The 13,499-nt window shown below is 62.0% G+C and overlaps 1 protein-coding gene across 2 annotated transcripts; it reads right to left on the reverse strand.

Annotated features, from left to right (window-relative positions):
- Positions 1–676: 676 nt before the first annotated feature.
- VAX2 (ventral anterior homeobox 2) lies at positions 677–13,257 on the reverse strand. 2 transcript variants are annotated; one of them, XM_030450515.1, is made up of 4 exons: positions 12,964–13,257; positions 8,065–8,252; positions 1,601–2,101; positions 677–719 (listed from the first exon to the last, which is right to left on the reverse strand). In XM_030450515.1, the coding sequence occupies exons 1-3, from the start codon at positions 13,244–13,246 to the stop codon at positions 1,622–1,624; spliced, it is 951 nt and encodes a 316-aa protein (XP_030306375.1). In that variant the 5' UTR covers positions 13,247–13,257; the 3' UTR covers positions 677–719; positions 1,601–1,621. The 2 variants fall into 2 exon arrangements, with proteins under 2 accessions (XP_030306375.1, XP_030306374.1); XM_030450514.1 differs by lacking the exon at positions 677–719 and having other exon boundaries at positions 1,016–2,101.
- Positions 13,258–13,499: the final 242 nt, after the last annotated feature.

Raw genomic sequence — 13,499 nt, forward strand, 5'->3', positions numbered from 1 at the left:
AACCTCAGGGAACTCTTGCGGTTCAGCTGCTCCTGGGGAAAAGAGGGAAAAGCGAAGCCAAAGGAGTCCCGGGGGAGGTTTGAGGGGTGAATCCCACCTGCCCGGCTCCCCCTGCCCTGCTCTGCCCGCCTCAGCTCCGCCTGCAGACAGACACCGGGGCAGGACGGAGAACGGCGAGATAAGTGTAAATAGAGTGAGGAGGAGAAGATTGGGGTCCCCTTGGAATCCTAAACCTCCAACAAACACAACACGGGGGGTGGCGGGGGCTGAGCATCACCGGGGGCACCGGGAGGATCCGGCGAACACCAGGGTTAGGGGAAGGATGGGATGGGATGGGATGGGATTGATGGAGGGATGGATGGATGGAGGGATGGATGGATGGATGGATGGATGTGATGGATGGAGGGATGGATGTGATGGATGGAGGGATGGATGGATGGATGGATGGATGGATGGATGGATGGATGGATGGAGGTGCCGGCAGTGAGCCGTGGTCTGAGCCAAGCCAAGAGAGAAGAGCTCATCCCCAGAACCAAACTCCACCCCTGCTTCCCTCATCCCTGGGCAAACCCCGCTCCGTGCCTCAGTTTCCCCACCTGCAGCCGGGGCCGGGGGAGGTGCAGACCCCTCCTGAGCTCCACCAGAGCAGCACCCTGAGGGTTGGCTCCCGTAAAGCGCTCGGAGGCGAGGTGCTCAATAAATACTATTCCATAGAAACGCTAGATTTAAAAAGGAAAAACAATAAAATAAAATAATAATTACCAAAAGCTTTTCATAAAATCTTTTATTTTAAATATTTCCCTGCAAAACCCTGGGAGCGCTGCTCAGCCTGGGCCAGGCTGGGAGGGGGGTGGGTGTCAGGGGTAATTATCATTAGTATAGATTAAACAGCAGCGGGAGGAGGCAGGAGGCCAGGTCAACCCTAACCTCACCCCCCCCCTACCCCCCCCGAGCTCGCCCCCTCCCCAAACGTGCCAGGGCTGAGCACCCAGCACCGCTGGACAGGGCTGGGGGGCACTTAGGGTTCCCACTGATGGCAAAGACCCCCCCGAGGGGTATATCCCACCCTCGTAAGTGCCCCCATGGCCACATCCGGGGAGGGGGGGGGTCTGTGATGGGGGGCCTGGCCCCATCTCACCATGCAGCTGGGGAAACTGAGGCACGGCGCTTGCCCAAGGGCCCCGCGGCTGGGCAGAGACAGACCCCAGCACTGCCCAGGGTGACCCCGAAGGTGACAGTCCAGCAGCCCCCCCCTCAATATTGTGTGTGTCCCCCACGAGCTGCTCCTCTCCCAGCCCACCACAGCGTCACCTCCCAGCCCCTGCAGGGGCGATACCCGGGGTGCGGGGAGGGGGGGGTGGCACACACAAATGCCCCCGGTGGCAGATCCAACGAGAGTGGGGGGACAACACCAGTGACACGGGACCCCCAGAGACCCCCCCGCCCCTCCCCAGATGTGACCATCTTTAGCATCATCTGTGGGGGGAGGAGTTGGGGCGGGGGGACACACAGGTTCCCCACGGCTGTGTCGGTGTGTCGGGGGGTGGGATGGGGGGGTCACACACACACACGGAGGGGGGGGTGACACGGACGGGGACACCTTTTTGACACTCGTGTTGTTTTAAGGGCTCGGCTTCTTGCTGGGTCTCGCACTGTCTTTCCTCTCCAGGCGTGTGTAAGGCTCAAAAGCAGAGGTGCCCAGTCCGTAACCCGCAGGGAGGTCGTGCAGACCCCCCAGGAGGGGCCCCCCCAAACACAGCCCGGGGAGGGGGGGCGGCAGCCGGGGCGAGGAGGAGGAGGAAGAAGAAGAAGAAGCAGAAGCCAGAGAAGGGATTTGAAGGCTGAAGGTCGCCGGGGGGCTGCTCCCGCCCCCCAGCCCGGGGGAGGTGGTGCCGGGGGTGGCTCCGTGTCCCGTGGGGGTGCCGAGGGGAGGGGAGAGGAGGCCGGGGGGGGTCGGGCCGGAGAGGAGCCGGCCCTGCTCCAGCAGCCGGAGGATGTTACAGGTGGCGAAGGACTCGGAGGTGGCAGCCGAGCGTTTCTCTGTGTCCCTGCTCTGGTCCTTCTTCTGCTTGGTGCGGCGGTTCTGGAACCAGACCTTGACCTGGGGAGGGGGGGAGTCGGGAGGGGGGGGGGCGACACAGGGGGACACGGGGGGGGGACGGGACAGAAAGGCACGGATGGAAAGAGAGCGCGGGGAGAACGGGGAAAGAGAGGTGAGAGCCGGGAGAGAGCGAGAGATGGGAGAGAGAAGTGTTAAACACCCACCCAGAGCCCCCCCAGCCCTGCGGGACCCCAAGGAGGGCAGAGACCTGCGGGGGGACTGGGAACGGGGACTGGGAATGGGGACTGGGAATAGGGAAACTGGGAATGGGGGAGTGGGAATGTGAGCAGGAAACTGGGAATGGGAAGCTAGGAATGGGGGAGTGGGGATGGGGGAGTGGGGTGGGAAATGGGCAATGGGAGCCTGGGGACAGGGTCCCGGGATTGAGCTCCCCCTTGCTCCCTGGCTCTGCCCTGTGCTGCCCCCCGGGGTGCTGAGCTAGGGGGGTGCTGGGTTCTCCTCCGTGGTGACCCTCAAACCCCTTCGTGTCCCCACCTCAAGCCCTTCCCTCCGTACGGAGCAGGGGGGGGGTCCCCAGCCCTGCTATGGAGCAGAGGACCACGTCAGGGATCAGGGTGGCTTCTGGTGGCCCTGGATCTCTGTCCCCACGCCCTGCTGGGGACACCCCCCTTCCCCCCCCCCAACCTGCCCCTGGCCAGAGGAAGGAGACGAGCCCACCCTGGGACCCCCTGCCCCAAAAGTGCAGCGGGGTGGTCCCCAGGCTGTTCCCCCCATCCCCCCCCCCAACCTCTCCCCTGGGAGGGCAGCCCCCCGCCCATCCCTGCCTGGCAGAGCAGAGGGGGAGGAGAGGCAGAGAGAGGGACAGAGAGAGCCGGGAGGGACAGGGGAGGGGAGATGGAGGTGGAGGAAGGAGATGGGGGAGACACCGGGGTTAGAGAGGAGTCGGGTGCCAGTCGGGACCCCTGGCATGGACCCCAGCCCATGGACACGGCCCCAAGCCCCCTCTGCTCCAGAGGGTGGGAACCCCCCCGAGTGATGGGAAGTCCCTGGGGGTAGGACAGTCCCCACTGGTGTTGTCCCCACGCATCCCACAGACCCACAGTAAATGGTATCAGAGCGGGCAGGGGGATGAGGGGAGGTGTCCCCGTGGGGTGGGGGTACACCAGGGCCACAGGGCTGAGCTGGTGTCCCCCAGCAGGAACCTCCCAGCACCAGGGGCCACTTCCAGCCCATGTCCCACCCCAGCCACAGGCTCCACGGGGAAGTTCTGGAGGACGTTCCCTGGCTGGGTCCCACCTCAGCCCCACACGAAGGACCCTGGGTCCCTCCTTGCCACCTGCACTGCTGGACCCGTGTCACAGCCCAGCCAGGTCCCCAGATCAGATGAGCAGGTCCCTGTTTGCCTTCCTGGCTAAATTTCACCCACAGCTCCTCATCCAGGAGCAGCTCCGTGGCCTTTTCATCCCCCATCATTCTCAAGCCCTGAGTTCCTCTCACCCCGGATGGAAATGAGCTCAGCCAGACGCAGACCCTGGCAGCTCCATCAGTGATTTCTCTCCAGCCTTGACCCTTCCTCTTTCAGCAACAACCTCCACCATCTCCCCTCAGTCCTGATTCCTCCTCCAGGATGCAAGATCTCACCCACGGGCCCTTTTCCAGCACCTTTCCCAGATGCTGTGATGGATCCATCCCTCAGCTTCTCCTCCAGTGCTTGGGCCACCCAACCCCCTGCCCCAGGATCCAGGTGCCCAGGGTCACGTTTCCAGCCACACCAAACTCCAGACAAGGTGGGAATTGTCCCCAGCCCACTTCTGTCCCCCAGCACTGATCCAGAACTCCACCCAGCACCAGGTCCTGGGCTTCCTCCTGGGACATTTCCACCTGGACATTTGGGGTTCTCCCCTCCTGTCTCCAGAGGGTCCCTTGATGTGCCAAGCCCTGAGGACAGCTGCTCCTTTCCTCCTTGCAGGAATATTTTCCAATCCCCACCCCAGAAGTTGGTGTTCATCACCCACCCCCCCCTCTGCTGCCCTCACATGTGTTGGGCGATAAAATGCCAAGAAGAGGTGAATTGTTTGCATCACCCGAGGGGCTGAGCAGTGCCAGCCTGGCCCTGTTACCACCCGGTACCTGGTTCTGACCCAGATTTATTGTCACCAGCCCAGGGCCCCCCCGGCTGGTGGGTAAAGCCCAGCACGTGCCCCCGCAGCAGGAGGGGATGGGATTAGAGTGTCCATGTGAGCAGGTTTGCTCCACAGACTGGATGTGACGTGGGGTGGCATGTGGGAAGGAGCTGCAGAACATCTCCAGGACCTACTGAAGGTCTCCTGCTTCTTCCAAGGCCACATCCTGCCATGGAACCCAGGAGACACCCCCTCCCCCAGGTCTGTGGGAGCTGAATCAGCATCTGGATCCACCCAGAGAGCCATGAAACATGGGCTCACCTGGGAGAAGTCCAGAATGCAGAGGGAACGTGACATTCCTGGAGGACAACTGCCCATGGGACAGTGGGAAGCATCAGCACCCACTGCATGGGGCAGGGAGGCTCCAGGAGCTGTGGGGACAACGTGGAGCATGGAAGGCGTTAGAGGTTGTCCTAGGAATGGTGGGGATGGATGGATGGATGGATGGATGGATGGATGGATGGATGGATGGATGGAGAGAGGGGTGGATGGGTGGATGGATGGGTGGATGGATGGACAGAGGGCAGATGGACAGATGCCTCCACAGTAAAGAACACACTTGGCTACACCTCTGTTTTCTGCACTCCCTGGAGAAGGGACTTCCAGCAAAGCTTTGGGAATTCTCCTCCCTCTCCCTGGGGGCTGCAGGGGCTGAGGGGAGGAGGCAGGAGCTGTCCCCCAGCAGCAGCCCCATGTCATGGTCCTACCTGTCCCCTACACCCCGGGGACCCCCAGCCCCCCCCCCAAGCTCTGGGTGACCCTCACCCCCTCCTGCCATGACAACTGGCACTGCCACCCGCCCTTGTCTCCTTGTCCTCTGGCTGGTAGTTGTTAATGACTCGAGGTGTGATTAATTATTAACAGCCTCATCTTAATTGCCGGGGCTATAAATAGCCCTCCCACCCCCTCTCCAGCTCAGCTGCTCTCTCCTGTAGGTTTTGCTCCGTGCTGGGGGGATCACAGTCCTGAGAGCCCCAGGTGGTGCACAGGGTGCTCGGGGGCCACCAGCAGTGACAGAGGAGCCCAACCCCTGACAAAAGTAGCCCAGGAGCTCGTCCCTACAGATCTGCCAGGCCAGGAGCCCATCACAGTGAGGGGAGCTCCAGGGGATCCATGGGGGTCCCAGGGACTCCCCATCAGCCATGCAGCTCCAGCTTAAAGGCAAGAAGCACGATGCCCAAACCTCTGTCCCCCCTCTGGGTCCCACCATCCCTCTACAAAAGGGTCCTCGGGTGCTGCCAGGAGCCCAGAAGCTCACCAGTACCTTCCATGGGCCCAGGAGGTGCCAGCAGAGCTCTTGGCCGTGGCCTCCTCACCTGAGGACATCCCTGTCCCCCAAAGCTCCTGCCTTTGGGATGGGACAATCCACCTCCTGGCAGAGGACAAGGCTTGGAGATGGATGCTGTGGAGAACATGGAATACAAACCCTGTCCTGGGTGCCCAGGCCTCCAGAGAGACCTTTGAGAGGAGTGTCACCACTCTGCCCTAGGGGGCTGGCAGACCCCCGGGTCACTTGAACCTGGGCCTGGCATTGAACTTCTGACCCCGAGAGCAAAGCTCAGGCAAATCCCCCCCAGGCTTCACCTCCTGCCAGGGGATTTGTGGGCATTATCCTCCCTCCGTGGTCCTTCTGCCTCCTCCTCCTCGTCCCCTTAACACCACTGAGGAGGGACACTTGTCCCCTGGGGATGTCTCCCCTGTCCCTTGGGCCACCCACCCTCTGTCCCATCCATTCTTCCATGATGGGTGACCCCCCCCTCTGTGCTGAGTGACAAACCCCCTCTCCCCTGATTGACCCCAACCCTGCTCTGTGGGATCCTGTCTGTTTTGGGTGACCATCCCTCTGCTGAGGAACCCCCACCTCCCCTGGATGACCCCCCCTTCCATACTAACTGCCCCCCATCTGCCCTGGGTGACCCTCATCTCCCCCAGGACAGGATCCAGCACCAAGGCAGGGGATGATCCCCCCAGGAGGGCCCATCCCACCTCCCCTCCAGGTGTTGTCCCCCCCCAGAAGTGGGAGGAGGTGCCAGGCCGGGCCCCCCCAGCCCCGTTCCTGCCCCGTGTGTGTGTCTGGGCCCGGGTACACAGCCCCACGCTGGGGGTGGTTGGGCTGCAGCTCCTCCAGCTGCCGTGGCCTCGTGTCTCTTCCGATCTCATCACGCTCCTTGCACCACTCCCGAGGAGCAGGGATGAATCATCCTTCCTCCATCCCCCCCCCCGGAACATTCCCAGGCACAACAACAAAATAAAACCTCCCCCGTGTGTCCCCCTCCTCCTCGCCAGCTTTGCTCTTCCTTCCCGTGGTGGGACCTGCTGGGATCCCATCTTCCCCAGGGGTGCCCTCTGGGAGCAAACTGGGGAGGGAAGCCCATGGAGAGGATCCATCCCAACATCCCAACCTCTGGCACAGCCCAAATGGGAAGAGCCACGAGCTGCTGGTTGGAAGCCCAACAACAAAACCTGAGCTGGAGCAACCAGACCAGGAGTGGCCCTAAGGGCTGGGAGGAAAAATCCCCCCCAAAAGTACCACAAAAACTGGGATGGTGGCAAACGGTGGGGCTGTCCCTGCCTGAGCTGGTGGGCACAGGAGCTCTGGGTGACATCCACACTGGTGGCCATCCAGCCTCCAGGTGACATCCAGAGCATCCCAGGCCGGAGCTGTGCAGGAGCCAGCAGAGCTACGGGGTTTGCAAAGCCCCGAGGTCCCCACGGGGCTGCAGGGGTCTGCAGAGACCCCAAGACCACGTCCCAGGGGGACCTGAACCTGACTGTGAAACCAACAGAGCCCCGAGGGGTGCAGCCCCTCCAGAGGTGCCTTTGACTGGGACAGACTGGGCTGACTGGGATTTCCCTGCTCCCTAGCGCTGCTGTTCCCAGCTGCCATTCCATTGTTATTATTAATACTGTTGGTGATGATGATGATGATGATGATGATGATGATGATGATGATGATGATATTATTGTTGTTAGCAAACCCCACCGGACAGCCAGGAAAATCCCCCTTGCCCCCTCCCCACCAGCACTGCCCCACAGGGCAGGGGAGTGCAGGGACAGACCCAGTGGCACCACAATGACAGAAATGTCCCCACCACAACAGAGATGTCCCTGCCACAGAGAGGCCTCAATGTCCCCACCATGATGGAGATGTCCCCTACAGGCTGGAGATGTCCTCCCCATGTCAGAGAGGTTTCTTCCCAGCATGACTGAGGTGTTCCCCTTATGGCAAAGATGACCCCCCCATGCTGGAGATGTTCCCCCCCACGACAGAGCTGTCCCCATCACAACAAAGCCACCACAACAGGGATGTCCCCACCACAACAATCATGTCCCTACCACAATGGAGATATCCCCATCACACCTGAGATGTCCCCACCACAACAGTGATGTCCCTACCATGACAGAGATGTCCCCACCATGCTGGAGATGTCCCCACCACAACGGACTGACCACAACAGGGATGTCCCCACCACAACAATGATGTCCCAACCATGACAGAGATGTCCCCATCATGATGGAGATGTCCCCATCACAACGGAGATGTCCCCACCACAACAGAGCCAGCACGACAGAGATGTCCCCACCACAATAACGATGTCCCCACCACGACAAGATGTCCCCACCATGCTGGAGATGTCCCCACCACAACAATGACGTCCCCACCACAACAGAGATATCTCCACCACAATGATGTCCCCACCACACTGGATATGTCCCCACCACGACGGAGCCACCACAACAACGATGTCCCCACCACGCCGAAGATGTTCCCCAGCACCCCGCAGACGTGTCCCCCCCGTGGTGTCCCCAGGGCCATACCTGGGTCTCGGAGAGGCTGAGCTGCCTCGCTAGCTCCGTCCGCTCCCGTCCCACCACGTACTGGCAGCGCTGGAACTCCAGCTCCAGGCGGTAGAGCTGCTCCGCCGTGAAGGACGTCCGGGTCCTCTTGGGACGGTCCAGATCCAGCCCCTTGGGGAGCACGATCTCCCGGATCGTCCCTTTGGCATCTGCAGGGGGGTAGGACAAAAATCAGGGAAAAAAAATAAATATCCAGGGTGGGGAGGCAAAGGAAAAAGGGGGGAGCGGGGAAGTGGTGCCTGACGGGCAAAGGAGAATTGGTGTCCAGTGCCCTGGAAGTGGGGCAGGAAAAGCGGAATTAAACTCCGGCAACAAGGGTCAGAAATCCCCTAAGCTGTGGCTAAAAGAAGCCACATTCCGGGTGTCCCCTCTGAGGACAAACACTCCGAGTTTCCAGACCTACCAGGAGCGAGGCTGAAGGAAAAAACAGCTATTTGCTTTATTTCCTTTTCTTTTAAATTTTTATTGCAAGGAATCAAACCCGTCACGTCTCACGGCAGGAGTAATGCTGCTGAAAGAGAGCAGCTTTATACCGAGGGAGAGCTCCAGTTAAATAGGGCTGGGGTTTTTTTAATTAAAAAATAGATATTTTAATTTTGGTTTCTATCCTTTGGGAACACTGGGGGGGAAACTGTCTCTCTCTGTGTTTCGATTTTCTCCTTCCTCTCGCTGCAGGAACATTGTCCAGAACATTTTCATTCCCTCTTTAGGGCAATTCTCTATTAAAGGACAAGGTTTGGAAACACCAAATTATTATTATAATTATTATATTATAAATTATTATTACATATTAGTATTTTTGTACAATAACATTATTATTATTATTATTATTATTATTATTATTGCCCTCAGCGTGCAGGGAAGGGAAATCCAGCAGGTTCCACTCCCATGTTAGCCCCGTCCACCCCAAGGGATGCTGCCTGGGAATGGGGAATTGATTTTCTGCTGGAAAAGGACGAGTTTTTGCTCTGAAAAAAATCGTCGGAGCCCTGAGAAGCCACGTTCAGCTCCAGGTATTAAAAACCAACCTTAAAAATTAAAAACCAGATTTAAAATCACTCCCCGGGTACCTGTCGGATCCCAACCCCCTTATGCCCCTTGTCCTGGCTCTCCTGAAGCACCAGTAACACCAGTTAAACACCAGTTTGGGCAAGCCCTGGCTTCACAGTTTCCTATTTCAGGTTTTCTGAAGGATAAAAACCATCCACAGGAGTTGAGCAGGGAAAAGGAGACACAGATCCAATCCCTGCTCCATGTCCAGAGGGACCCGAGGTCCCCAAAAGGCATGGCCAGAATTAAGTTGTTATTCCCTTTCTTGGCCGACTCCGGGATGAAAGAATTCTAAAATTGCTGGGGTAGGAAAGGGGGAAAATAGTGAGGAGCAGACTGGGAAGGGATGGTAGAGCTGGGATGGGGAAAATGGATCTGGAATGGGGAAAATGGCGCTGGGATGGAGAAAATGGCGCTGGGTTGGGGATGGTGGAGCTGGGATGGGGATGGTGGAGCTGGGATGGGGAAAATGGGGCTGGGATGGGGATGGTGGAGCTGGAAGCAAGACCTGGGAGAAGAGATCCCAGTGCCAAAGCGGGTCAGGGTGCGTGGCAGAGGCACCGTCCCAGCATGGCCAGAGAGCTCCAGGCTGGAGCTCAGCACCGGAGCTGCAGAGGGTTGGGGTGAAGGGTGGGAGAGGGTCTGGTGGAGACCAGGAGAATGGGATCTGATCCCACCAGTGGAGGTGCTGGGAAGGAAATGGGTTGGAGGGATCTCCGGCGGGATTGGGACGCCAGCCCGGGAACCATTTTGTGAGGGAAACGGCAAAGCAAGCGTGCACTGAGATGAGCCCACACCCACGTCACCATCCCCAGCACAACAACAGCCGGGAGCAGCTCCCAGGGAGGCTCCTGCTCCCCCGGCCACAGCTGCAGGAACCCCCCCTCCACCCTCCATTATTTACTGTGTCTCCCCACAGCAGCTGGGGTGGGGGGCATGGGCTCCAGGGGGAAGGGACACTGGGGGGGGGCAATGGAGCCCCCGGCCCCTCGCATCCCTGTTACACACCACAGACCTTCCCTGCTGCCTGTCCCTGAGGGTTTGGGGGGGCTCCAGCACCATCCTGTCTGAGGACCCCACATCTGAGAGCTTCACCCCACCAGCTGCTGAACCAAGCTCCCCAACACCCACCAGGTCCTGCCCCGGGTTTTCCAGCGGGTGACAGTGACAGGGCCGTGGTGAACAAGTTTCAGTTCAGAGGGACCGTGTTACACCAGAGAGCAGCACATCAGGACAAGGGCTGGGACAGAATTCCCCCCGCGAGAGGCCAAGGGGACCGATCCCTCCTCTGCCTGACTGAGACACACGGTGAGAGAAGACAGGGAGACACAGGAGGGGACACAGGAGGGGACACGGCACACAGCCCCGTAAGCACAGAGGAACCCTGCCATGGCACGGGGACACACCAAGCACATCCATGTAGGATTTGTGGGCCACACACCCGCCCTGCCATCCCCCCCAGATCTCGCCACCCATCCCTCCCCACAGCGGGGATGGTGCGGCCCTGATGACAAACACACACACGTCGGGACACACTCGAGGGGCACAGGAGTCCCCCAAGTCCCTCTCACTGCACCCCAAGGAGCATCGGGAGCCCCCTCAGAGCTCCCTGCCTCCCCCGGGCACAGCCACCGGGAGAAGGGGGTGAGCACCCCGGAATCTGTCCCATTCCCCCTGCCCGCCCGGGGCTGCTGCCCCCCACCCCCTGCTGCCAGTGGGACCCGTACCCACAGAGTCCCTGCCCCCTAAATCCCCACTAAGCACCGACCCGCCGGTCTGCAGCCCCCCGGGCCGTGTCGCCTCAGCCCTGTCACCTGGACGGCACTGGGATGGCCGAGTGGCCAGGGCCACCCCCACAGGCAAAGCCACCTTGTCGCGGTGGCCCGTGGAGGTTTCATCCCGCACGGCCCGTGCCTGGTACCGAAGTGTACCGGAGAGCCTCCAGTCCGCTCCCGGTGCTCCACGGAAGGATCCAAACCGGTTCCCCCCGGCGGGAGAGGCTCCCCGAGAGCCCCCGAACCCACCGGGGATGGGGGCAGGGGCGGAAGCAGCGGCAGCCCCCCGGGGCTGGTGAGGGAAGACGGGGAGAAGATGGAGGCCGAGCCCCCGGGGCTGGGGATGAGGCGGAGCCAGCGGGACCGGGCGAAATCAGAATCTTTTTTAAAAAATCTAAAAACGTAATAAAATAAACTTTTTTTTTTTTTAACCCGGACGTTGGCGGAAATTAAAAATATCAACCGGGAGGCGTGCCCCTGGTAGCCGGGCTGGCGCTTGGCACCGACCGCCGCCCCCGGAGCGGGACCCCCGTCCGGGGCCAGGGCTGGGAACAGTCGGGCCGGTGCCCCCAGGCCCGGCTCTTGCCCGCGATGGGCCCTCCGCATGGTTTTGGGGGGCTCCATTCCGGTTATTTGCGTGTTTTCTCTCCGCCACCATTTTGTCCCGAGCTTACTGGCTGCAGCAAGATGGTGAAGCCGGTGGCTCCGGGCCGGGGTCCTCGGGGACCGGGCAGATGTGGGGACCCCTGCCCCCTGGGTCGGGGGAAGACGACCCTCGGCCGCGTCCCAGCCCCGGGACCCGTCGAGGCGGTCCCGGTAGAACTTGAGACCGGGGTGGAGGAGAGGCCTGACCCTGGCCTGAACCCCCAACCGGGCTGGGGCCTGGGGCGGACCAGCGAGGAACCGGGGAACAACCCGGGACCGGCTACCGAGCTCTGCTCGTTCTCCCCGCTCCATGGCCGGGACGGGTTTGGGGTAGGAAAGATGGGTTGTCGGTGACAGGAACCTGTCACGGGAGAAAAGGTTTGGGTGGGCGGCAGGGCTATTGACTCGGGCTGGATGCCCGTGCCGTGCCGTGCCAGGCCCCGCTGATGGCGAATGGGCACGACCCGGCTCAGCCCCGCGCCGTCCCCGGGGAAGGCGTGACCGAACCGGGACCGTGGCTCCGCTCCCCACCGCTCTGCCCGAAGAGCCGGAGCTTGGATCCCGGGGAGCAAAGGCCGAGCGGCCCCGGCCCCGGCTCCGCGAGCGGCCGCGGAGCTTTCCTGAGCTCCGGTTTGGCGGAGCACACCCGGGATGAAGCTGCTCCTCCCCGCCGGGATGCAGCCGGGAAGCGCTCGGTACCTGCCTCACCCCCCCGGGTCCCCCTCCACTGCCCAGGCACACCAAACTTTGGGGGTTCGCCTCAAGCCAGGCTGGTCCCGGGGATCCCGGGCAGGCGGAGCGGCGGGATGCGCCGGGTCCCGCCTTGCCCCGAGCCGAGCCCGCCGCGTCCCCCGGTCCCCGGTGGAGCGAGTGACATTAGAAAGAGGGGGGGGAAAAAAAATATATATATCCCTGAACTCGCCGCCGCTCCGTGACGCTTTTCTCCTGCGACAAAGCTTTAAAAGCCAAACTGCTGCTTTCCGCCCCTCTCCCGGTACCGGCGCATCGCCCCGGTGGGACTCGGGCGGCCCGGGGGGTTCCGCGTCCCCGCGGCTGCTCTGCCGGAGTCCGTTCGGCCCGCGGAGCCCGGAGCGCTCGGCCGCAGGGCAGACACGGCCACCCGGCTGCGCTCCCGGTAGAACAGGCTGGGGCACCGGGCCCGGTCGCCGCCGCATGGAGCGGAACCGGGGGAAGCGGCGGGGTCCGGGAGGCCGGAGCTCTCCCCTGGCCGGGGGTGCGCTGGAAGAGGGGTGGGGTCCCCCCATCCCGCTGCCACCCGGCCCGGGGGGCGAGGAGCGGGACCCGGCGGGAGAGTGCGGGGAAGTGCCCCGGTGGAGCAAACGGGGACCGGGGAAGCACCGGGGAGGACCGAGGGGAGCTTTGCCCGTACCTCGCACCAGGATGCGGCGGCAGTAGTCCGCTTCTCCGGCTCCTGAGGGGCTCCCGCTGTCCGGGGGGGCACATTCCTTGGAGGAACCGGGGCTGACCGCCGACGTTCCCGGGATGTCCTTGAAGCCGCCTCGGCCACCGCCTCCTCCGCCACTTCCCCCGCCTCGCAAAGCGTTCTCCAGCTCCGCCCGGGTCGTCGTCGGCTTCTCCCGGGCTCTCCCGGTGGCGGCGGGCTCGGCCAGCAGCACGGGGCTCCTGCCAGCCTCGGCCCCTCCATCGCTCATCCCTGCGGGTGCCGCGGCAGGGATCAAACATCGGGAAGGGAAAAGAGGGAGAGACAGAGAGAGGAGAGAAGGACTAGGCGGGAGGGGAGAGTCCCCCCCCAGAACACACACACCTTCCCCAAGACCCCTTCCCCTCCCCGCCCCTCCCCGGGGGCTCAGCGCCCTGGCAGAGCCGGGGGCACCGCGCCCCACCTCACCCCCATGGCCGGAGCCCACCGGGGGCCGCCGCTCTCTCGCCTCTCCACGGCGGAAA

This window comes from Calypte anna, chromosome 4B, assembly GCF_003957555.1.
Source record: "Calypte anna isolate BGI_N300 chromosome 4B, bCalAnn1_v1.p, whole genome shotgun sequence".
Taxonomy (NCBI): Eukaryota; Metazoa; Chordata; class Aves; order Apodiformes; family Trochilidae; genus Calypte; species Calypte anna.

Excerpts from the sequence above, each read along its gene's own strand:
- VAX2 (XM_030450515.1), bottom strand. The coding sequence starts at position 13,246 with ATGAGCGATGGAGGGGCCGAGGCTGGCAGGAGCCCCGTGCTGCTGGCC. Across the intron at positions 8,253-12,963 it reads CCGCCGCATCCTGGTGCGAG|ATGCCAAAGGGACGATCCGG; the intron begins GTACGGGCAAAG and ends ACCCCCCTGCAG. Across the intron at positions 2,102-8,064 it reads TCAGCCTCTCCGAGACCCAG|GTCAAGGTCTGGTTCCAGAA; the intron begins GTATGGCCCTGG and ends CCCCCTCCCCAG.